Raw genomic sequence first — 23989 nt, forward strand, 5'->3', positions numbered from 1 at the left:
TGCGCTGACCCTGAATGAGAGCAAAGAGTTGCTCAACCCTCTCGACTATCATAGTTCCTAGATGGCGATATGGAAGCAGAGAGCATGCTATAGCAACTGAGTCAACTAGTCATGTACATATATTTACGCCCCCTTACTTCACTCCTCTTCGGATAAGGATGTATACTGGGTTCATGATGATAGACCCTGCGGGGTATCGTCTTCTGAGCTCATACGGAAATCAATACGGAAACTGGGGCACAAGTGGCGGCACATGTGGCGGTAACCCTGCGTCTGCTGAGCTTACCCCACATCCTGCACTGATTGAAGAATTTCCGGGGGAACGAGTTGCTTAGTCTGAGATATTGGGCAGTGGTTGTGACCACCTGTCGCCGTTGTATTGCACCATTGTTGCGTTGAGAGACCTGCAGCAATATACAAAATAGCATCCAGATCAACCACATCACAATATGCGTATATTCAAGCTAACAGATGTGTTATATTCTTCTATCTTTGATAACCCTAAGCGGGACCCGCTGCGGCAGCCCCAGATGTTTAGAGCCCATTTGTGGGGTTTGTGGGGTAAGGACAGCCGATCTCCGAGAAGAAAGACATTGCATAATCTTGACGGACTAATCCAACTGAGTCATGTACACTCCAAAGGAGCGCTGCTAACGGGTCAGAAACAGGTGGGCGATTTCAAGCCCTCGGCATAGGCACTGCTCTTTTATAGCCGGAGCTACAAATCAATATGTGGGGATACACCTTGAAAAAGAAGTGGCGCTGCACTTTAGCTCTATGGTTGCAGCCGATGTTGCAATTATCTTCCGTAAATGCCTGCTCTCTAAACCATCATGGCTGAGGTGAGTATATCGACGACAACATTATGGCAGAACCGAAAATGTCTTTTCCTCTGCTCTCTGGTCTCAATGGCCAACCTGCAATATGGATTTGACCTGGCCGCTATTGGATCTCTCCAGGCTATGCCAGGGTTCCTCAAAGTATTCGGGTACCCAGACCCAGGATCTGAGGGGGGTATGCAATGGACGTGAGATTATCTCCTCTTTCGGAAAAGACATGCACGAACTAACGACCCGCCCATCCACATAGAGCACGGTTCAACAACTGATAACATCTCTCCTAACCCTGGGTTCCTTCGTTTCTTCACTGGTAGCAGGGTTCTTCTCAGCCTATCTAGGCCGTCGGCATGCCTTGTGGCTTGCTTGTATCGTGAACGCCATAGCATGCACAATTCAAATAGGCGCCCCCTCAGCAGGAGTTCTATACCTTGGGCGATTGTTACTAGGATTCGCGAATGGATTCCTGGTGACATTCTCCAACATTTACACTGCGGAGGCATCACTAGCCCACCTGCGTGGCGTAATGGTTGCTCTGTTCGCGTACTGGGTGAATATCGGTAGTATACTCGGTGCTGCGGTAGACAACAAGACTAAGGAAAGGATGGATCGTCTTTCGTATCGAATTCCCTTGGCTTGTCTATACATCGTCCCTACGTTCCTCTTCGTGGCATTGTTCTTCGTCCCCGAGAGTCCGCGGTGGCTTCTCCATCGAGGAAAAGCACAAGCTGCAAGACAAGCGCTTGAGCAACTCCGCGGTACCAGCTACGCCACCATCCGCGCTTCATCCAGCGGCGACGATAGCAGCGACGAGATAACCCCATCTCTCCTAGAACTCGAATGGGCCGAGATGGTCAAAGGCGTCGAAGAAGAAAAGCGCGAACAAGGCAACGTCACAGCATTAGACATGTTCCGAGGTGCGTCCCCCCTTCTTACCTCCCACCCTAAACAAACTTGAAAAACGAATCATTCCTCACCATATAAATCATACCAGGAATCGACCTCCGCCGCACAATCCTCTGCTACAGCATGATCGGCTGCCAATCCGCCTCCGGCGTATGGTTCCTAATCGGCTACCAAACCTACTTCTTCACCGTCTCCGGCATAACCAAAGCCTTCGAGTTCTCGATCATGAACACCTGCTTCGGCTTCCTAGGCGTCAACATCGGCATGTACGCAATCCGGAACTGGCTCGGTCGTCGCGCAATCCTCATGCTTGGCGCCATCGCCTGCGGCCTATGCCAGCTAGCAAGTGCTATTGCCGCGACGGTGAGTCCGAACTCGCTTCCCACGGGTCAGGCATTGGTCGCGTTCACGGCACTGTTCATGTTCTTCTATAATGGCTGTGTTGGGGCGGCGAGTTACCCTGTTGCGACGGAGTTGGTGAGTTCGAGGTTAAGGGCGTGGACGGTCGGCACGGCTACGTCGTTGGGGTATTTGCTGGCTTGGTTGGTGAATTTTTGTACGCCGTATTTTATTAATCCGGAGCATTTGAATTGGGTATGTGGACTCCTCCTGGGGTTTGGTTTCTGGGTGTTAAGGCTGACGGTTAGGGGTAGGGTGCTCGCTATGGGTATATTTGGGCTGGGTCGAACTTGGCGTGTGTGGTTTTCTTTTACTTCTTTATCCCTGAGATGAAGGGGCGCTCGTTGGAGGAGTTGGATGAGATCTTTGCTGCCAGGGTTGCGGCTCGCAAGTTCAGGTCCTATCAGTGCCTTATTGGGGAGGCTGCGAGGATTGCTGCTGTTCATGCGGAGGGCCGTAAGCAGAACTGGGAGATGTAGTTGGCGATTATGCTACAGTCTATTCAGTCTGACATCTGCACCGTCATCAATGAAGACTGAGATTGACCATCCACTGGCTCCAAGTCATTGTGATTGTAGCTTGCGTGCCAAAGCGGACATATAACGTAGAGATCGCTGCTATTAGCATTCTAGGGAAAGACAATCAAACGGATAAAAATGTGTACTGCCAGCTAGAAATTGTTTCCCGGGATTAGTATCCTACCTAGGGCTGATTTATAGGCCCCGGTAAGGCAATGGACATCAGTATGTAAATTATAGTAGGTCGAATTAGGGTTAGGTCAGCGGATATTGCCAATTCTTCATGAGGGTGAGGATCGCATGCATTCTCTTGTATGCCTAACACTCCTGGACGTCATGTATATATAGACGATCTTTTGACCACCGCTACGGTAGCAAGTTCTTTCGACAGACAGCAGTTCTATCTAGGCATATATACATTACCCAACCGCCACGACAGAAGCTGCAGGATGTCAGAAAGAGCATGTCTAACGCAATCCCCGTGGGGGTTCAACCAATCATTTGTCAATCAAATTGTCCAGAATTAATCAAGTGGATCTTATCAACGAAGATGCCTACTGTAGTCTGTGGGTGGTCAATTCAGACTCGCAAAAGCTTCAACCCTCGTGACGTGAGTGATGTGATGTATCACTTCATCCCGTATCCTGCAGACTAAGTGATGATCTCTGAACCAATAATAGCTGGATAAGCTGAAGATCAGGATGAACTCATGCATCTTAAACTTCTCCTCATGATTAATGACTCTCTTCTATTGGATCAACTCCAAGACCAGAAGATGATTCGCCCATAACATTATCAGTGCGTTCCATGACAACTTCGTGCTAATAAATAGCACGGTCATGAACCTATTTTCTGATTTGTAAATCTCGAAACGCATAACTTCAGTAGCCGAGTCAGACTCTTTGCTTCGCTCTTCGTCTGCGACCGGATACATTTTTCTTCTTCATTCTTCTCCAGGCGAAGCTCTGAAAAGCAGAAACTTGCCGGACAGTGTCTGTGCCCGCCATGGAGTCTATACTTCTATTTCTCACTATTAGCCTTGTTGGTTTATATCTCGTTGGATCTCATCTCAGCAAAAAGCACTCTCTGGGACACTTACCACCAGGACCTCCCCGAAAGCCAATAATCGGCAATCTAACCGACCTGCCATCACACGATGTGTGCGATTGGGAATACTGGCTTAAACACAAAGACCTCTATGGTAAACACCTCACATATAGAACAGGATATCCTCTCCACCAGGATGATTATAACACTGAACAGGCCCAATCAGCTCATTGAGTATATTCGGCGACAACATCGTCATCCTCAATGACGCCCGCTTCGCACGAGACATACTCGAGAAGCGCTCTTCCATCTGGTCCTCCAGACCCAGTTGGAACTTTGGTAAAATGTTGACTTCATCCTTACTGACATCTTTGTATTCGGTATGGCTGCTGACACCAGTCGAGGGCCGGTTGGAATAAGATTCTAGGCACCTTGGCATATTCAGATCCCTCGTTTAAGGATATGCGGAAGGCCATTGGTCATCAGATTGGGTCCAAAACAGCTGCGTCTCGATTCAACGCAGTGCAGGATCTTGAGGTTCGTCGATTTCTTCTTCGTGTGCTGGAGGATCCGGATAATTTACTTCAACATATACGCAAGTATGCTTTACGATATCGTCCGGAATGGTGAGTCTCCGCTGACAGAGTAGCTAGAGAGGCCGGTGCTATCGTTTTAAAAATCGCATATGGCTATACCATTGAGCCACACGGGCATGACCCCCTTGTTGACCTCGCTGATGAGGCTATGGCTACTTTCGGGTTGGCGATTCTTCCCGGGACCTGGGTGGTGGATTTTATTCCGATCTGTAAGCTGTGAGAGGCAATCTCTCTTTTCGGTGCTCCAGTTGACTTGAATATCAGTGAAACACGTGCCTACATGGTTTCCGGGGGCTCAGTTTGCACGAATGGCAAAGCAATTTCGAAAGAGTGCTGCAGCTTTCAGCGACGTCCCCTATGCATTTGTTAAACGCAGACTGGCCCAACGAGACTTTGAGCCATCTTTTCTTGCCGGTTTGATCCGAAAGAATGAGGAGCAGCCAGGCCCGGGGTCTTATGAAGAAACAGTGATAAAGTGGGCTGCTGCATCCTTCTATGGTGGGGGATCTGATACGGTATATATATACCCTTGCCATACTGCGCATCAACTGACGCTGATTCATGCCAGACTGTATCCACCATGTCTAGTTTCTTCCTAGTCATGGCACAGTACCCCCATGTGCAACGGAAGGCACAAGCGGGAATTGATTGTGTTGTAGGGCCAGATCGTCTGCCTAGTTTTCAGGATCGCGAAAATCTTCCGTATATTTATGCCATGGTCAAAGAGATCCTTCGATGGCATCCGGTGCTCCCGATGGGTACAGCGCACGCCTCCGTTATGGATGACACATATGAGGGATATACATTTCCCAAAGGGACTCTGATGGTCCCGAATGTCTGGTGCGTATCGTCCTGGTTGTGTCACCAACGCTATGAACATCGTCTCAGTTGGGTTGTTCAGTCCTTAGGAGACAATTCGTGTTTCACATAATCAGCCATCCCCGCTAATCTCATTCAGGGCTTTTACGCACGACCCCAGTACCTACCCAGATCCTCACACCTTCAAGCCAGAGCGCTTCCTAAGCTACGAAGGGCATGAGCCAGAGGCCAATCCGTACTACTTGGTCTTCGGGTTCGGCCGCCGTGTCTGTCCAGGCCGCACGCTCGCTGATGCGAACCTGTATATCTCCATCGCTCAATCGGTGGCAGCCTTCACCATCACCAAGCCGATTCGAGATGGCAAGGAGGTTGATCTACGGGCCGAGTATCAATCGGGTGCGATCAGTCACCCGGTGCCTTACAACGTTACTATCACACCGCGTAGCCCGCGGTATGAAGAGCTTATTCGGGCTGTGGAGACGGAACATCCGTGGGAGAAGAGCCATTCCGAAGAGCTTAGGCTGGTGTGATGTCTGGCGTCAGTACTTGGGCTCTTTGAAGAATAAAGCCTTTTTTTCCCGTCACTCCTCTGTTCATCTTGGAGGTATGGCGAGATCCGTGACGGCGTCCGGTTTGTTGAGTTTCATCTGAGAACAATATATTTTGCACGGGGTCTCCGCTAAAGTAGGTAATGTATGCCATGGTACCAAGGGGCCTCGAGCCGGTGCCTTGGTAGTCTGGACAAGCTATGGAATAAGTGTTTCCAAGGTCGAGGAACAACTAAGGGCCTGGATCTGGCTATAAGAGCACATACTTTGGCGCAAACCAACTCAGGAAAAGGGAAAAGCGTAGCAACACTGAGAACACGTGTCCTGGAGAGGTCCGCAAAAGCTATGAAGCAAAAAAATGGAGACGCGGGGAATCGAACCCCGGACCACTCCCATGCTAAGGGAGTATTATACCACTAAACCACATCCCCAATTGGATGAAAGGAGGATGGTTAACATAACATATGAGGCAAATTCAACAATCAGGTCAAATGTGAAGCCGCGGACTTACGCATTCCTGACCAGATTCCAAGAATGCGGTCAAAATCCAGAGTTCAGCTAATGCGGCAACCCACGTGGAAAAGGAGATAATCCCGTTGAGACATAAGTTCCAGCCCGTCTAGCGAGCTATGTGGTGTGATATTCCCGACCGCCCGTTAACGGACAATGAAGATCAACTTGGTGATGGGGGCCGAGCATCATGCAGCAAACTCCGGAAATATATATTTTTGTCTGACATGATGCAGGTTGTCGCATACACTTTCCCGACCCCATCAACTCTGCCATGTAATGTCGGTGGACGACAAGGCAAGTTTACCTTCTGTCAGACCGACTAAACTTGCCGGGATTCTCCCGTTGAAGTTTAATTATAGTATCGAGTGGAGTGAGATCATCTTCCAAAACATAACTGCCTGGTGTCGTGGCTGTGGAAATTAAAACGTATGCAGCTGAGATAGGCAACCGAATTTCAACTATAAGCGGACCGGGATTTCCGTACATATTATTCACCGCAATCGAGATAGCTGGCTGAACGGTTTGTGTGACCGGATTCGAGACGGAGTTGTCTTTCTGTGAGACCTACAGTGACAGCTCACGAGGTGGAGGAGAGAATGCATCTCTGGTCCTGTTATGAATCCAGAAAACGGAGACCGTGTATTAAGGTATGCAGCCCACATTTCAAGGTGGAGACCTGCTGTGGGCACTGAAAGACTCGGCAGGAATGCTGAATGGTCTGGAGATGCCTCGGGCGCTAAGTGTGCGCCTGACGATGACGATGACCAGGAATTAGTGTTGCAAAGTGGATATCTGATTGAAAAGTATGTCGACCAGTGGGTGAAATTGAGAGTGGCTGGATATAACGAAGGAAAATAACAAGTGTGAGGCTGTTGCGTCAAAGGTCTTGAAACGGGGGAAAATCAAGTGTATCGGAAACTGCGACCGATAAATACAGGACACTAGGCTGAACGGGGGACAGTGGGTGCAGTTTTGCATGCAGGAACAGCAGGGCTCCACTAATCAGGAATCATCCCCAGCCACCCCCAGCCACCCCAAATCCCAGCGCCTGACCCAGGGACCCGCCCCGCATCCAATCAGGCTGCTCATCGGGCGTAATAACGTAAGATGTGGTAAAGTTTCGTTTCCATACTCTTACTATCGCTCAGATCGTCTTATCGGAAAGTCTTGTTTGGTTTCCCCTCCCTTTCTTCATCTCATCTCATCTCATCTCTTCCTCTTCCTCCTCTCTTTGGTTTATCAATTCCTCCCCCCTGCAGGTGTTAAGCCCCCTGTCGTAAAAAGAGTCTCCGGAACTGGTACCATTGGTTTTTTTCCTGTTTGTTATTGTGGCCGTTGCATAGATCCCCTGTATTCTTGTATTACTACACTTGCCCCCAAGCTCACAAATCGTTTTCGTTGCGACGAATGCGGTGCCTCCCAGTGATATCGCATTCCTTTGATTAATCCCCTTCGTTCCTCTCGGGCGACTTGTCAACTGACGGTCATTATAATATGGCTTCTAAACCGCCCCGGTTGTCCATGATCAACCATGCCGCCGGCATTTACGCTGACATGTCCGTCGATGGGCCTGCGATTGGAACTCTGGTTCTCGTCATCGACCGGGCAAAGAACCTGCCCAACAGAAAGACAATGGGGAAACAGAATCCCTATTGTGCGGCTCGTCTAGGGAAGGAAGCTAAGAAAACTGAGACTGACTTGCGAGGGGGCCAAACGCCGAGATGGTACGCGCTAGGAATTCCCTTTGTTTGATCTAAGTCTCTTCTCTGTCGAACCACATGATTTTAACTAGCGCATGTTGACATTCTCTAGGGACCAAGAACTTCGATTTACCGTACACGAGTCGCCAGACTATTTCAGACTCAAGGTAACCATATTCAACGACGACAAGAAAACTGACCTGATCGGAGAGACCTGGATTGATCTGAAAGACTTGATCATCCCCGGTGGTAGCCAGAGCGATCACTGGCATCCATTGCAGTTTCGTGGAAAGTATGCCGGTGAAGTCCGTATCGAGATGACTTATTACGACACTAGACCAGAAGATGAGGCAGTGATTGAACGACGGTTGCATGCGGCAGAGAAGGTCAACGTCCAGGGTAAACCGAGCGCCTCCAGCTCGAGTCTAAACTTAAGGTCGAGTCCAGCGCCAATCAGCTCCTCTTCGTCTCTATCAGGACCCCGACAGCTGAAAGAGGTCAAGCGACGCCCACTGCCTAGTGGTCCTCCGGGGTCAGGTTCAGCACGTCCTGCGCTTCCAGAGAAGACTGCCTCAGCTCCTCCAGCACCCACCCAATCCCCTCCTCGACCCACTCCCGAGCACACCCATTCCACCCCACCCCTGCCAACCCACGATTATCCTCACTCGACGCCGTCCCCAGTGGAATATACACGCCACTCGTCGCGACATCCGGGGCCTCCAGAGGTCCCCTTGGATGCGTCGGCGTATGGCCCACCACCGGGGGTAGCTTCGCACTCCGCGAGAACCTATGAATCTCCCGATGATTTCCAACGGGAATGGAGTAATCCATCCCATCAGGCTCCGGCTCCCCCTCGGCGTCATCTGCAGGAAGTACCCTACCATTCGCACCGTGAAAGGCCAGACTCGTACGATACACGCTCTCATGCACGGCCACGGTCTGGGTACGGCAATGCGCCGCCCACGGACTTTCGCTCTTCTAGGCATGACCGGCCAACAAGTCGTTCGGGACCGGAGATGTATGCGCCCATGTCAGGGGCAACGCCACCACGTCCGAGCAGCCACCACAGCAATCATCATGCATTCGCTTCCCAAGAGCAATATGTGCCCAACGAGATAGCGCATGCACAGCAAGTCTCACGGTATAGACAACGCTCTCCTGCGGGGATCCGTGAATCTCAGGTAGAATATGGATCCCACCCAGTGGAAACGGAACTCCGTTATCGCCCGCATAGCAACTCCCTGGTCAAAGAAACTAGTCCAATCCGTCCTCCAAGTAGTCGTGAAAGCCTACCGGCAGAGTATGCAACGATGCAGCCCCGGGTGGAAGACGAAGAAGAGGAAGGCCCTCCACCTCCGCCCCCGGTTCATCGATCAGGCCTGGTGCAGACCAGTCAGCAGTTAGTACCGTCACCAACCCCTTCGTACCAAGCTTACTCGCCAGAGTTTGCATCTCCCCGGACCTCCAACGAAATCAACCTGTCGCAGCCGTCGCACATGCAGTCCGACGGAGGCCGGATGCAGGACCTTCCCCCCCATACGAACGGACTGTCCATGCCCCCCAGTCTAGTCGCCGGGTTTGATCCCGCCATTGCAGAGGCCGAAGCGGACCGTGCCGAACACGAACGGCGCCAGAGCCGAAGACGCAGTGAGCTGATCGAAGACATCATCATGCCGCCCGAGCCGACTTCTGTGATCGTGCCTTACCCCGTAGAACCTTCCCCGCCAATCATGGACGACCGCCGTTCACTGATCAGTCGAGGATCAGCGCATTCATCCGAGACTCGTCTCGTCCCTCGCCGGAAATCTGTCAGTCCCCGGCCACCACCCCTCGGCGAGCGGGAAACTTCGCAAATCCCCTTCTCGCCGGATTCGTTTGATGCCTTTAATCCAAACGCAGCTCGCGCAGCGGTCCTCCGGGACCCAGCTCCGGCATATGACACACCAGCCGAGGCGATGGACGCCGCCCGACGGTCTGAGAGGGAAGCAGCGCGGGACCCGGGCCCAATCATCGGTGACGATGGTCGAGAGATCGATCCCTCCGACCACCTACCAACCGATACGTGGGCCCCAGAGCCAGAACGGAAGACTAAGAAACCAGGTGTGGTAGTCCGCTTCAAGAATGTTCCACGAAAGAGGAGCCCCGCGCCACCGCCGGTTCGGGAGTACGCATCACGGTCCCGGCCCTTGGTGGACGGACAACATAGACGTCAGTCATACGTGCCGGATCCTGCTATGCGAACCTCGCCCGGGGAGAATCGTGGTCGCGCACTCTCGCCTTACAGACACGGACGGACCATGAGTTCCCCAAACGCAGCCCCCTCTCATCGAACCTCTGTTTCCCCATCTCCACGGGGTCACTCCCCGTCAAGCTTGTACGCCCCGGTCAACACGGGCCCACCCATTCCAGCCAAGGTGCCGATTGCCCAACCCATGAACCAGAACTACCCGGTGATGAATGGTAACGGGACTCCCCAGGGCTTTCCCGTGGCGGGCAGTCACCCAGGAATGGACGCGCTAAGTCGAGAGCTGAACACCATCGATATCGGGTCCGTGGGGTGCAGCAACCAACGGGCACTCAGGAGATACGTCCCCAAAGTGCCTGCGGGATATGCTGCATGATGTCGGTCTATGACTTGATGAATTTCTTCTTTCTGTCTTCTTTTCTTTTCTTTTCTTTTTTTTTTTTTTTTGTTCTTGGCCTCTAAGATTGCATGGAGAATGAAAAAACTGTACGAACGTGGTTTCTAGGTTTATCTTTTCGGGCGGCGTTCAGGTTTATACGCAGCGATATCTATACATACGCAGATTGATATTTGGCATAGCTTAACGTGATTTGGCTTGGGACATGAACACGATTATAAAAGACGATTTGCATTGCCTAGCATTACTCCAAGACTGAATCCTTAGTCAATTCTTCTCTGATTCGCTCTGACCACTTACCACCTATCATATCCAGGCATCTACAAAACCTCACCAAGACCAACAACCCGACAGTGAAGAAAGAAGAACCCCTTTGTCTCCCATCCACCTACAAGAATCACTATCCCTCCCAACCAGGCACCAGGAATTAATCCCTTTCTCCAATCAAAACACCACACACGACATTTGCCACATAAAACCCCATATATAAGAGTAAAATAAAGAGACCCTCCCCATCATCCCATATCCCCCTAAACAAAGCTATCCATCCCATCCATCCAAACCAACCCAAGCCCCCAATCCAAAGCCAAAACACAAAAGCAAAGAACCCCTTCTCCCAGAGAAAGGAAGACAGAAAACAAAAATGCCCCCAAAACCAAAACCCCGAAAAGAAAACCAACCCCAAGAAGAACCCCTCCCACCCTGCGAATTCACGTTCCCCTGTCCAGCAACAGACGATAAAGCCAACAATCCACGCCGAAAGGTCATATCCCATATCTTCGGCCGAAATAAGTACGCCACGAAGCGGTTCCCGGACCATGTGTGGGTGCATTACTGTCGACAGCATTACCAGCGGGCGCGGTATAGGGTTGAGTGGCCGGTCATGCAGTGTGAGCTGTTGATGGTTGTCCTGGGACGCATGGAGAGATGGGGTGGTGTTAAGGGGTGGGATGTTGTGTTGAGGAAGAGGGAGGTGGAGAGGTTGAAAGGGGAGGATGGGGGAGAGGGCACCTCTACTTCTACTTCTACTTCTACTACCGAGTGTGATCTTATTACGCTCTCGTCTGGGTCCGGCTCGTCGTCTGCCTGTGTTGGGTTTACTACTGATGATGGTGGTGAGCATGGCAGACGTAGGAAACCAAATATTGTGGCTTCGCCTGTGTCGGGTTGGCTTTTGAGGGAGGTTGGTTCGGATAAGTCTTTTGCAGATTTGCGGGACCTTGTTCGTCGGGTACGTGAGGATATGGATTCTCTTCGTGGACGGGGCGTGCCGGCCCGTCGAGTCGTGTTTCCGGATATTGAGCTTTTACCGACGTTTCAGTCTTGGGTTCTGGCTCCGGCGAAGAAGAGGCGGAGGAGTGTGAGGAGAGATGTAGGTCGAGGGAAGAAGGGTGGGATTGGAGAGAAGGTTTCGAGGGTTAATGGGAAGGGGGCTGTGAAGAGGGTTCACCAGTGAGATTGATTTAACTTTATTTTTTTTTATCATGTCGGAGTTGAATGGATTGGAACAACTTGTTTAGTTGCATTCCTGTTGTTTAGTCAGTTCTGGACAGTGTGATGTTGAAGTCAGTCGGTATTGCTCAATGAACAGCAACTCACGTGTCATAAACATTACTCGTAGACATCTAGTCTGTATGTACATTCAAAAAAGAACGAAAGCCACCAAGCTAAAAAGAGTGCAGAAGCAGGGAGAAAAGAATGCTGCATAAAAACGCGGAATCGCGAATCACAAGTGCACCGCCGTAAACGTATATCGAATCGTACCACCGTTGACAAATCGTCTCCATAAAAATGGAATTAAGAATGGTCGGGGATCAACTCATAGCCACCTTCAGACGGTAGCACGCGACCGGCAACAATAAGGGCAGCCGCGCAGAGCAAGCTAATGCACCAGCTGATGGTGCAATAAATCCAGGACTCGTCCAGTCTCCAGCCGGGGAAAAACCGCGTGTCATGGTCGTATAAATAGGCCTGAAGTAGCAATACTTAGCACGCATCTCATTCGCAAGCCAGATCAATCAAAACCTACCACGATGGACATGCTCGCCGCCTGGACAACAGCCGATAACACGATCAACAAACTGAGAACCTTCCACCCAGATTCCCGCAGTCGCTTCCCACCAGACAATATGATCAAGTATGCGACGATACTCATGCCCTCCAGAACGACGGCAAAGGACATAAGGAAGCCCACGGAGCGCCACATGGAACAGAAATAGCGGCCTCGGCCACTGCAATCGTCCTGCTGGGGGAAACTAACGCAGGCATCGGTGACTGAGGAACAGCGCCGATGGAGGCCGTATGAATACCAGATCTAGATCGATGAAGGGTTAGGACGCATGCTGATCGAGGCTGGAAGACAATGAATGAAACTACGAGAGAATCCGCACCTGATCGTTGCGATAGCTGATCCATTTTGGAACCACAATGGAGGATACGGTTAAGCCGAATGCTGCGTTCCCTGTCAGTCTGTCGTCATACTCGTTGGCCAAGTGCGATTGCGACCGGAACACTTACAAGCTAGAAAAACAACCAAGGATGATGTGTAGACGATGGTCTTCGTTAGAAAGCCTGTGTAGTTTCGATCTTCGCCGCGCGGTACTAGATGAAAATCCATCGTGGGGGTGGTATATATAGGAATGACGACAGAGGGAGTAACCGTTGAGCAATCGCGGCGACCGACCGATCGGGAAGAATTAATGACAGGTCTCGAGGGTGGAATATGGCGAGTTTTGAATCCACTAAGGACAGGTCGAGAGCTTCCAGCCCGGAGAATAAAGGTTGATACTGTTAGTGGGATAGATTTAATGTGTCATTAAAGGAGAAGAAGGTGAAGAAGGGAGGAGAAGTTCTTGCTTTCAATGGGCGAGCGAGAGCGATTAAGTTGGGTTCATGCCTGAGGTTTCCTTTCCCCCAGGCCAGGTGATACACAACGGTTGCGGAGCTCCAGCTTTTCTTGGTGGAGCTTCGCAATCAATTCAATGGGACAATTCTTGCACTGTAGAGTTTGGACTTGGATTCTCGAGACCTCCAATATTCCACAGCAATGAATGAATGATCTGAAGCTGGACAATCACGAGAAGAGAAGAAGAGGAATCAAAAAGGAAGCGTGGGATTTTTTCGTTCTTCGTGGGATAAAAAAAAAAAAAAAAGAAAAAACAAGGAAATGCATGAAGGAACAGGTGACTCGGACGATCCTCACGGGTTGTACAGTACATACATTCATTCATACCATACCACTTGATGGTATGATTGAATGTATGCATGCATGCATGTATGTATGTATGTCTATGTACTGTACTGTTTACCCGACTTGAAGGAACCCAAGTCCCTCAAATCCACCATACAGTCATATATAAAACCGACGAAATATTCGAACGATTCTTTATACGTGACCATTTGAGTTCTTCCAAGACTGATAACGGGATGGTTGCCTGGTACGGAGGATTGCATACGAAAAATGCCTCAGGCTCGGTCCAAGCGACACCCCCCCGCTTTGGGCGGTAAGAGATCAACTCTAATTCCTTAGTCCCCATCGACTAAGTCTGTCATATCACCCAAGCTCTAGCCAGCAATGGCTCGGAGAATGTCGTACTAAAGCAGGTCATTCTGTCGCGAAACACTGGTTGGATCGGTGATATGTACTACTACCTTGGATCCCTTTCTTTTCGCATGAATTCAAAGGGTAAAAACACATGCGTGTTGATGTCACGTTACATGGAGAGGGTCACATCGCGAAACTCCGTCCTCGGTACTATAGAAGGCAGCTATGAACGAGATTCGCGGGTTCATTCCGATGGGAGACGGCGTACGCCTTCCCGGGTTATCTAGCGACAACTACTACTAACTATGTAGTGACATCATAAGTAATGGTAGATAGAGAAAGCGAAAGGGAAAAAAGCCCGCAGGAACAAAGAGGACAAAGATACATCAAAGTAATCTACAGTCAACAGCAACCTGCAAATCCAGCTGCAAAATAATGGTAGAAACTTGGTCATGGTACTTATACAACATGCAAGTGAAACGGCACCCACCAGGGACAAGTGTGACAGTGTTCAAATCAATTCATTTCATCAGAAACATAGGGAAATAGGAAAAGAAAATCAAGAAAATTAAGGGCAAGCGACTGGGGAGGAACGCCATACCTCACTCCTCGCGACCCCGCTGGATCATCGCACGGAAGTCATCATTGCTCTTTTTCGTCTTCCCCCCTTCGGCGGAGGGTGCGCTGTCGGTCGTCATCATTGTCGTCGTCATCGTTTTCTCTCCGTTGTGTCCTCCATGAGGGCCGGCGCGTTTCACACCGAGACCCCCTCGTCGGCCACCCCGCGAACCCGGTTGTTGTGGTCGCTTGATCGGCCCCGTGGGCTGGAGGAATCCCCCTTGCTTCTCCTTCGGCTTGCTGGATGGTTGTATCCGACCATCTTTATTCTCAGCGGACTGTTTTAGCATCTCTGGTACGGTGCCCACATGCAATTTGCGCCCGGGCGCAATCTCCTGGCCCTCGAGCTCCAAAGAAGCCCGGCCCGCATGATTCACATCGGCAAACTCCACAATGGCACCCTGATGATCGGGCCGTAAGACAATCTTGATCAATTTGCCGTACGGCTCCACAAGGGCCCGGATACGCGCGTCATTCACCGTGTCGGGAATATTCATCAGTCCCAAGCTACGCGCAGCGCGTTCCCTGCTGGGAGTGTCCGCATCGGCTGATTCTTTACTGCCGTTGACTACGGCTGCAGGGGACTGGGATTTCCCAACTTGAGACACGATGGTGGTCGCGCTTCGCTTCGTGCTCTGGGGAGCGGAAATCTTCACGTGGAGGGTTCGCGATCGATACTCTTGCCCGTCCATAGCAAGGGCGGCAGTGGCTTCCTCTTTATTCGAAAAGACAACATAACCGAAGCCCTTGCTGCCACCGTCAACCTTCCTAGGCAGGCGGACCAACTCCACGGTTCCGTACTTCGAGAAGAGCTCTTGGACATCACGCTCACTGGCCTTGAAGTCTACATTCGACACGTGGATCTCCCGTCCTTCGTATATAGGACCATGACGGTCCTGTTTCCGGGAAGGGTCCGAGATCTTAGCCGTTAGCGTCAGACCTTTACCAACCGTAGTCCCATCCAACTTCGTGGCGCTATGCGCTGCCTCTGCAGTCTTGAATTGCACGTAACAGAAACGTCGGTGCGTATTATATTTAAGCGATGGGAAGCGAACATCGATGATTTCGCCATACTGCCAAATGTTAGTAACGCTATGTGGCAAAGAGGTAGAAAAGAGGGACAGAAACAACTCACCTCACGGAACAGGCCACGAATGTAGTTTTCGTCTGCCTCCGGGGGAAAGTTGGTGACAAACAATGTTGAACATGTCCCAATCTGCACTTCGATGGTAAAACCATCCAGTGATTTCTGGTCGCGTGTTTGCGCAACAAGGGCTTCGTCCCTTGAGTTAAACTCGATGACCGCAACCTCCGAGTTCCCGTCACCCGGAAACATCTTGACGCTGTTTATCGTACCGCACTGCCATGCTACCAATTAGTTGTACGTTTACCAAGGGGGGTCAACCAGAATAACGTACATGACGGAAGAATTGTCGAACTTTATGTTCGCTGATCTGGTGGGGTAAGTTTTTCACCACGACTGTCGCATTTTCCCGGTCTCGCTGAAGGACCGCTGGCTCTGCTTCCGCAGCCGACGTTTCCTCTTCTCCGCGAGCCTTTTTAGCGGGCAATCCATTTACATTAGCTTCCTCCTCCTCCCGTTTCCTCTTTTCAGGGTGCGTCGCTTGTTGGGATGATGCGGCTTGTTGCGCATGCTGTGCGGCCAGTTCTCTCGCGTCACGTTCTCGCCGAGCTCTGACCGCCCGCATTGCCTTCCTCGTTTCCAAAATGGCCAGCTGCAATTCATCAGAGTCCTCATAATCCTCACAATGTGCGATGTAGGTTTGCATGATTTTCTCGGGCCAATCCAGGTCCGTCCGCTTGATAGCTTGTTTCAATACAGCGGTGGCAAAACTGGGGTTAGGGGTCCGGCGCGCGGCATCAACGGTGGCTTCGCCTTGCACGAATTTGCTCCATGAGATCAATTCCCATTCATAGTACGTGAGCCAGAACTCATAGCTGTTGCCTCGTCGACCCATAAGACCCTTGAAGGTTTCCCGTGCACTATCCCAGCTGCCACTTTCACTGAGATAGCGAATGTAGATGCGCTCTAGGCGAAACAAGGGATCGCCTTGGTAGGACCGACCGTACTTCTTTTCACCCAGCTCTTGAACGCTTTCGATGGCAGAGCGGATGCCAACTTCGGCAACATCGAGATCTTCATCGGTGGAGTCCGGCATGAAAGCTCTCCTCCGGAGGTAGCTGCACCATGCTGTATGTACCTTGAGGACCTCCTCCATGCCGGCCACATCGAGTAGACCAGTGCTGGTGGCCTTGTGTTTGATGTCGGCGATTTTGGAGAAGGACTGACCCTCCCGTTCTGAGCTGAGTAAATACTGAGACCAAAGGGTACCGGAGCATGGGCAGTGCCGAGTTGCCCGTTCCAGGGTAGAGATCGTCGTGGTGTTCGCATTGCCATGCATGGATTCATCGATGAGGAACATGACAAAATCCTCCCACATGTTGGCGTCGGTTGGGAACCGAAGCACTGCACGCTGGTAGACAGCGTTGACTAACTCAAAGTTGGAATGGTGGTTGCGACGATTGTTGCTGATTTCCCACTCAATGTACTCCGTGAAGATGGTCCACTCCTGGGTGACATCGCCCGCCTCGGTGGCATTCCGGAGTCGGATTTCAAACTCTTCGCGAGCGGAGTACTGTTCTTTGCAAGAAGTTGCATATCGGCCTGCAGTGTCTGCCATAATAGTTTCGTAATTTGCGTTATAATAGGTGGAGACAAAACCCGAGAACGCCTGGAAAGTCTGATCCCAGGTGGCATGAGGGGTTTGCAGTCTGATATCGAATAAATTCCGCACATGCCCAATTTTCTCCTGGCTGGGGTTCCGAGTGATGTCCTGCACCTGCAGGTCGAGCAGTCGATCCCAGACCAAATGGCTATCGGGAGTCCGCCACCGAGTCGCTTCGGCACCCCTCTGCCAGACATCCAAGACCATGTGCCAAGAGAAGACCTCGCGACCGATCATACGATCCTCTTCCGTCCACTGATGTTGAGCACCCTCAGCGTGCGCAGAATTATAGAGATAAAGAACCCATTCCCCGTAGATGCTCCAAAGCTTCGTACTGCCGTACTCTTCCTCCACCGACCGCTGGCAAAGCTCCATAACTACGATGCGCTCATCCACGGTTTGTGCGAGCATGCTCTCATCTTGTATCCACTCTGCCCAGAGGTCTTCACCCATGGCAAAGAGCTTGTCCATCTCTTCGCGAGCGGTCCGCATATCCTTGAGCAGGTCATATTTCCGAGGGTCGCCATGAATGTCGGGGTTGTTCGGTGGGTATACATGGTTGACGAATCCCGCATGGAGTAGTCGAACGAAGTTTACATGCGCGTCGTACGACTGAGGGTTTTCTTGTATCTGAGCAAAAAGCTCGGTTGCCATCCGCTGTGCATTTGGAACCAACGAGGTATCCATATAGTTTCTGCGGGCGGCCTCCCTGGGGCCATCCGACATGGCTATATCGAATGACGACCGTGGCGTAGGTGTATTGTGGGCGACCGAACTGACGTGGGGGTACATAGTCGAAGGAGAAAGTTGACTCTCGTAGGATTCGGTGCTTCTGAGGAGCGGGGCATTCGAGCGTTGGGGTTGGTGATGCTGCATTGAAGCCAAATCGGCGAGTGTGTCCATTCCAGGGGTCGAGGGCTGTCTAGGAGGAGGTAAGTCCGCCGCCGGAGGAGTCCCGCTTCCACTACCCACGTTGGGACCAACCGTCGGGCTTATCGCTGGCGGCGAGGGTTCTGAGACATGCGACGGCGCGAAAACGTGCTGCGCGAGCGGGGATGAGGTCATGCCCTGTCTGGTTTGACCGGCGCGATTCTTGCGCAGAGGTTTTGGAGGTGGCCCTGTGGACGGGATAGATGTGTTACTGACAGAGGTTGGGGCCGCCGAGGGCGAAGACCGCCCCGATTGGGAATTAGACTCCTGCGGCGAGAGGAGTGAATTGATGTCCATCATCGAATCTGATATGGATTTGAAGATGGGTAAAAAGAATCAGTTGCTTCTGAGGCCCTGGGGCAAGTGGAACCCAGGAACTGACAAAAAGAGAAGTTACCAAATCAAAGAACAGCTTTAAGTCGCCTCATCAACGAGTTCATTCCTGCCCCGGCCACAGCCTGTCTAGACTCTGGAACCGGATAATCACAATTTCTTTCTTGCGAAGGGGGGTGGTAAACTTAACCACGATAGGTTGCGCAAAACAAGGAGCGAAGAGTAAAACGAAAATGATAGAAAAAAAAAAGTTTTTTTTCTTTTCTTTCCCTTTTCTTCGATCAGTGTTCTCAGATTAAAATTTCTTTTCTTCTTTCAAGCCTTTGTGCTCTTTCTTTTGGCAGCAGAAGCTCGGGTGGTCCGGGCGCTGACGAATTGGTAGAGTGAGGCGCTTCGGGTTGAAGAATGAGACGGCTGGGAGAGAGAATGAGACAGAGAGGAGGGGGATGGAAACAAGCTATTGGAAGGATGGAGTGATTCACCCGACCATAGGAAGGGAGACAGCTAAGAAACAGCTGGTGAGCGGCAAAGATGCAAAGAATCGAAAAGGCGGAAAGAATGAATGGGGAAATGCCGCAATTAACCTACAGGTGTAAAAAATAAAAAATAAAATAAAATAATAGACAATAAAAAATGCGTGAGAGCAACACGCCGTAAGACCCTGAAGGGCTTAAAAGGGGAAGGAAAAATTGAAAAAGAAGAGGATGAGGACAGTGGATCGACACACGGTAGAGATGGGTAGAGAGTAAGAGACTGCTCGAGTACTCGAAGGAGGGAAAGGAAAGAGAGCTCGGCATGTAGAAAAAATAGCTGAGAGAAGAACAAACAGCACAGCACAGCAGGAGGTCTGCAAACTGCTCCGTACGGTAAACCTCTTCTCCTCCCCTCCACTACGGGGAATTTATTTTCTACCAACTAAATTAAATGACTTACTACCAGTACATACGAACTACTAGTATTTGACCACCACAACTAGACAAGAAATGCGACCAATACGACCGGAGCAGATGGGAATAGCAAATCTCATCGGACCTGATATTATGACGAAAAGAAAACTGCAGTGCCTCCAATCGGACGATGGGGTTTATTGTCTGCAGTGATCTGTAACTTGGTTCCTAGTAAGACTCTTGTCGATCGGACTGATGACGGTGTAACGGGACTAGAACGCGAGACTAGTAGAAATCTATTCTACGCGAACATTAGTAGGTCCATCAGCAAAAGTTAGCTCGAAAAAATAAATACTAAATCAGAAGAAGGGAAACATATCACGAGCTCCTAGGATATGCATGCCTGCAGATGACTGGGAAGACACTACTGTATGTACATACAGAGAGGTAAAAAAAGGTCCAGTATTGTTATTTTTTTGTTACTATGGGAATAGGGCTGCTCTGGAAAGGGTTTAGCTCACAGCTCCCGAGAACGACACCCTTGTCCAAGTATGAGGTAATGATACAGGAGAGTAGGAGGCCTGATTGGCAGGAAGCCTCACGCGGTGCATGGACCTCCAAAAAAGCCACATGAGAGCCGGAAGACGGCATTACGTCGGAGCCCATGTGTGGCTCACCCGAAAACTGTGGCTTGACACTTCCCCCAGGCACCTGAGCCGCTACGGCGGGCCGTGAGAACCTAAGCCGCAGCCAAGCATTTTGCATCTCGACACTTTTTTCCATCGGGTCTCCGAAGTCACGTCCCAACCAGCCTTATCTGCCTTGCTGGTTGTCCGTCACCATGGCCACTCTCGGTGCTCTCAACCCTTACGGGCATCTAGCTCGATCAGGTAAGTTATCAAATGGCTTTTCTCCAATCACCCTAGCCCATCAATGGCGAGTTCTCACCTATCCGAACTTCCAGCCCGGACCGGCATCACCTACATCCCTCGCCGCACCTTGACCTATACTGTGCCTCGCCGTGCCCAAGAAAATGGTGACAATGGAAACAAAGAACCCCAATCGAAGTCCTCTGCTTTTTCGTCCATCAAGAACTTCTTCTTCGGCGGAAAGTCCGACGCAAAGCCCACGGTCCAACGGAGGACGGCCCCCCAGAAGCGAGAGGGTAGCCTGAGTGCGGACTCGATTTTCGCAGAGGACGAGGCAACTCCCAAGCTGATTGCATCTGGTCGCACACCGGCTGCCCGTAAACAGGAGGCTGAGCCCACCGAGGAAGAAGAGGTTCAGACTGGTGTGGAGCACCGGAACCGTGCCAATATGCAGATGGTGCTAGACCCCCGTCCCGAGGCCCGTATTCGTTGGGAGCGTAAGATGGTCGTCCGGGAGGTTCGCCGCCGAGGACGTCTTTCAAAGCCCGAACAGATCATGCGCACGGAGCGCGAATCGGTCTCCAAGTCACACTGGTTCAAGACTTCCGTCAAGAAGCTTGGTCCCCTCGCTCGTCAGATCGCGGGAAAGAACATCGACGAAGCCATGCTGCAAATGCGCTTCAGCAAGAAGAAGGCTGCCAAGGATGTTCTCGAGCACCTCAAGCATGCGAAGAACGTTGCCGTCGTCCGCTCCGGTATGGGTCTTGGTGCCGCTGAGGCGACAATCCGCAAGCCCATCACGATCACTCTGAAGTCGGGAGAGCGTAAGACTATCACCGACCCGACCTCCATTTACATCGAACAGGCGTGGGTCAACCGCGGTCCATATGGTGTAGATTACGACCACCGTGCCAGAGGCCAGATCAACCTCCTCCGCCCCCCGTACACATCTCTTTCGGTTGTCCTGAAGGAAGAGAAGACACGAATCAGGGAGTGGAAGGACCGCGAGGCTGTGTCGCAGCGCAAGCGCAAGACTCAGCTTTGGACCCAGCTGCCTGACCGGAAAATCTCCGCTCAGAACCAGTACTACAGCTGGTAAGCTTTTTCTCCCGACGTTTATCTGCGGCCTCGTCTTGGCAAATGATGGGTTTCTTCGGCGTTTGTCTCTTGTATTATTTTAGACCGTTAGCACTCCACCTGGCAGGTCAATCAGCGCATGTTCCTTATTCTTTCTCTTTGCGGCATTTCTTTTGATCTAAACGCGGTTTCACCATCTCCTCGTCCCTTTGGGTTGTTCGACGTGTGTCGAGGCAGGATGCACCTTGGCCCAACCTGTTCAGATTATTTCGTGATGGAAGACGCCGACCAAACTTCTCAAGGAGCCTGTAGTGGACAGAGCTCAACACATGTACAATATTGAAATATACAACATATATCTACATGCTCTCTTATCACCCACATCCCATTCACTTACTAGATCTGTCTATCCCAACCATACCACACCCCCCAAACAAAAACCAAACCACCTAAACCCAACCCGCAGGACAGACAGGCGCCCTCGTCGGCGGCTCAACCTGCACAGGGGGACTCGGCCCCTCAACCCTCACCCCCCTAACCAGCACTGGAATAACCGCGCCCGTCATCAACGCAAACCGCCGATGCCCCACCACCTCCAAAATACTCGTAATAGCCCCCGAATGCGCCGTCAACGAAACAACCGTACTGGCATCATGCGCAAACACATCAGACAAGAGCTCCCGGAGCCGGACATCCCGCGCAAAGTCCGACTCCCGGAGCTCAGGGTCATACAGCGGATCTTCTTCCGCAAAGCCCTCTTCGAATCGGTACAGTGGGTATTCCTCCGCGATGGCCGTTTTACTAGATCGGCTGTCGCAGGTGTGCAGGCCGAGTGTTTCGCGGAGGAGCTAGTTTATCCTCGTTAGTCAATCGAGTCTTATCGTGGAATTGAGTAATTGAGAATAGCGGGAGTCATGTTGTAGTGTTGCAGTATTAGTTGGGCAAACTCACCTCTTTAATCACAGGCCGAAAAGGTTCCGTATGCGGTAACCCTAGGTCCTTGAAGGTGATGCTAGCGGTCGCTAGACACCGGTTCAGGGGACTCACGTAGTAGGACTGTGGGGAGGGGATGTTGTTTTGGATCTGTGTTCTCCAGGCCTGGTTGGCTGTTTCGGCTTGGGAGATTCCCAGCGGAGTGAGACGGGCGTCGACCCAGGTGCCTGTTTCGTCGCCGTTTTGGAGAGACCAGTAGCACTTTTCCCCCCTTTTCATTAGTATCAAAGATATGGAATGTACGGTAAACCAGGCTAGAATTGGATCATGGTCATGGAATCCTGCAGAGCCAAACAAAGAGAAAGAGCGTAAGAAACTGAAAGGAAAAGAAAGGAAACATACATCCCAAAGCTCAGTCCCATACCTCCTCTCAGCAACATTATGGACGCCCTCTCCATGTCTACCCAGGAAGAGCAGCTTGAACTGCGTCTCGGGACCACTATCCCGGTTTAGCTTGTCAATGTGGTACTCGAACCGTTCCCATTGGGTTTTGCGGCCCTCTGGGTCGAACTCAGGGTCGGAGTCGTAGCTCCGAGGTATGAGTCCGAAATTGGATGATACCTGTGTTTTTGCTGTGAGTGTCTTGTCCTTCTTTCTTGTTTCTGTGTTTATCGGGGGTGAGTTGCAGGGTAGATGGGACTTACATAGTCGAAGTTGTCGGGGTCGGTCTTAGGGTCATCTTGGAGGAAATAACCGGTCACTGTTGTGAAGTTGAAGTGGAAGTCTGAAGGTGATTTGGATGTCATGGCGATGGCAGTGTTGTGCTCAGTGATAGTGGGTGGGTTATGTTAGTTTTGGTTTCCGCGTGTATCTTGTGGATTGGGATCCGTTGTTAAAGGTATGGACATACAACGTAGTTGATACTGGTGTGGATACCCTCCTAGCCCTAAACTTAATGAGGATAGGTGGGGAACGACCGGCAAGTATTCCCTTGACTACAGAGGACAGAGGCTGGAATTTGAGTAACTTGGTAAAATTATGTATTTGTCTAACTCTAGCCAATCGTCAAAGACCGATGGAATATTCATGAAAATATGCCCAAAACACCGCTAAAAAAACCTAGCAACAAACCAAACAGGTATCTTTTCCCACAGCCAAAAAAAAATCAAAAGGACAGAAGCTTCAGCACCAGCAGAAGCTCAAGCAGGCTCGAGGTTAAATTAACCCCATTCCCTTCCTAGCAAACCAATGTTCTTTGGAAGCAAAGACAGCAAGTCTGCCAAACATGCCTCCGGCCGATGAAACAGCCGATCCAATACTTTGCCAAAAACCGGCAAATGCGAGACCACTCTTGAAAATCACTGTGGTAGCATAGCTGCTGAGCGCGGTACAGTAGTTTCCAACCGACACTTGTTGGCTTGTGACGGTAGACATCGTCTGTGAAATGCGCAATTGTTGGCTTCCACCACTCGACGAGCGGTTGGTAGACACAGATTGGAGTGGCAGAGAGTTCATCTCCACACTGGT

The 23989-nt window shown here is 51.0% G+C and overlaps 10 protein-coding genes and 1 non-coding gene across 11 annotated transcripts; 6 read left to right on the forward strand and 5 right to left on the reverse strand.

Moving 5' to 3' along the window:
- Positions 1 to 833: 833 nt before the first annotated feature.
- AO090011000433 (uncharacterized protein) lies at positions 834 to 2620 on the forward strand (the record flags this gene model as incomplete). The annotated part of the gene is made up of 4 exons (XM_023232950.1): positions 834 to 1027; positions 1092 to 1753; positions 1831 to 2336; positions 2396 to 2620. 4 exons carry the CDS (start codon positions 834 to 836, stop codon positions 2618 to 2620), a joined length of 1587 nt encoding a protein of 528 aa, XP_023093503.1.
- A 1044-nt stretch (positions 2621 to 3664) lies between these two features.
- Positions 3665 to 5651, forward strand: AO090011000434 (cytochrome P450; the record flags this gene model as incomplete). The annotated part of the gene is made up of 8 exons (XM_023232951.1): positions 3665 to 3860; positions 3942 to 4045; positions 4106 to 4305; positions 4351 to 4511; positions 4567 to 4817; positions 4871 to 5142; positions 5191 to 5220; positions 5261 to 5651. 8 exons carry the CDS (start codon positions 3665 to 3667, stop codon positions 5649 to 5651), a joined length of 1605 nt encoding a protein of 534 aa, XP_023093504.1.
- A 377-nt stretch (positions 5652 to 6028) lies between these two features.
- Positions 6029 to 6100, reverse strand: AO090011t00006. Its single transcript has one exon. It is a non-coding gene; the product is annotated as a tRNA-Ala (tRNA).
- A 697-nt stretch (positions 6101 to 6797) lies between these two features.
- On the forward strand, positions 6798 to 7608 carry AO090011000435 (uncharacterized protein; the record flags this gene model as incomplete). The annotated part of the gene is made up of 3 exons (XM_023232952.1): positions 6798 to 6985; positions 7128 to 7500; positions 7606 to 7608. 3 exons carry the CDS (start codon positions 6798 to 6800, stop codon positions 7606 to 7608), a joined length of 564 nt encoding a protein of 187 aa, XP_023093505.1.
- Positions 7609 to 7676: 68 nt separating this feature from the next.
- Positions 7677 to 10503, forward strand: AO090011000436 (uncharacterized protein; the record flags this gene model as incomplete). Its single annotated transcript, XM_001826020.3, has 2 exons — positions 7677 to 7906; positions 7995 to 10503. The coding sequence occupies 2 exons, from the start codon at positions 7677 to 7679 to the stop codon at positions 10501 to 10503; spliced, it is 2739 nt and encodes a 912-aa protein (XP_001826072.1).
- Positions 10504 to 11167: 664 nt separating this feature from the next.
- On the forward strand, positions 11168 to 11980 carry AO090011000437 (putative pathogenicity factor; the record flags this gene model as incomplete). Its single annotated transcript, XM_001826021.1, has 1 exon — positions 11168 to 11980. The coding sequence occupies one exon, from the start codon at positions 11168 to 11170 to the stop codon at positions 11978 to 11980; it is 813 nt and encodes a 270-aa protein (XP_001826073.1).
- Positions 11981 to 12321: 341 nt separating this feature from the next.
- Positions 12322 to 13141, reverse strand: AO090011000438 (uncharacterized protein; the record flags this gene model as incomplete). Its single annotated transcript, XM_023232954.1, has 4 exons — positions 12322 to 12495; positions 12554 to 12838; positions 12915 to 12985; positions 13042 to 13141. 4 exons carry the CDS (start codon positions 13139 to 13141, stop codon positions 12322 to 12324), a joined length of 630 nt encoding a protein of 209 aa, XP_023093506.1.
- Positions 13142 to 14670: 1529 nt separating this feature from the next.
- On the reverse strand, positions 14671 to 17904 carry AO090011000439 (U6 snRNP complex subunit PRP24; the record flags this gene model as incomplete). Its single annotated transcript, XM_001826023.3, has 3 exons — positions 14671 to 15759; positions 15822 to 16046; positions 16105 to 17904. 3 exons carry the CDS (start codon positions 17902 to 17904, stop codon positions 14671 to 14673), a joined length of 3114 nt encoding a protein of 1037 aa, XP_001826075.3.
- A 2612-nt stretch (positions 17905 to 20516) lies between these two features.
- AO090011000441 (mitochondrial 54S ribosomal protein uL22m) lies at positions 20517 to 21551 on the forward strand (the record flags this gene model as incomplete). The annotated part of the gene is made up of 1 exon (XM_001826024.3): positions 20517 to 21551. One exon carries the CDS (start codon positions 20517 to 20519, stop codon positions 21549 to 21551), a length of 1035 nt encoding a protein of 344 aa, XP_001826076.3.
- A 427-nt stretch (positions 21552 to 21978) lies between these two features.
- Positions 21979 to 23201, reverse strand: AO090011000442 (histidine phosphatase family protein; the record flags this gene model as incomplete). Its single annotated transcript, XM_023232955.1, has 3 exons — positions 21979 to 22377; positions 22481 to 22961; positions 23167 to 23201. The coding sequence occupies 3 exons, from the start codon at positions 23199 to 23201 to the stop codon at positions 21979 to 21981; spliced, it is 915 nt and encodes a 304-aa protein (XP_023093507.1).
- A 345-nt stretch (positions 23202 to 23546) lies between these two features.
- AO090011000443 (uncharacterized protein) lies at positions 23547 to 23977 on the reverse strand (the record flags this gene model as incomplete). The annotated part of the gene is made up of 2 exons (XM_023232956.1): positions 23547 to 23571; positions 23688 to 23977. 2 exons carry the CDS (start codon positions 23975 to 23977, stop codon positions 23547 to 23549), a joined length of 315 nt encoding a protein of 104 aa, XP_023093508.1.
- Positions 23978 to 23989: the final 12 nt, after the last annotated feature.

This window comes from Aspergillus oryzae, chromosome 7 (genome assembly GCF_000184455.2).
Source record: "Aspergillus oryzae RIB40 DNA, chromosome 7".
Lineage (NCBI taxonomy): Eukaryota > Fungi > Ascomycota > Eurotiomycetes > Eurotiales > Aspergillaceae > Aspergillus > Aspergillus oryzae.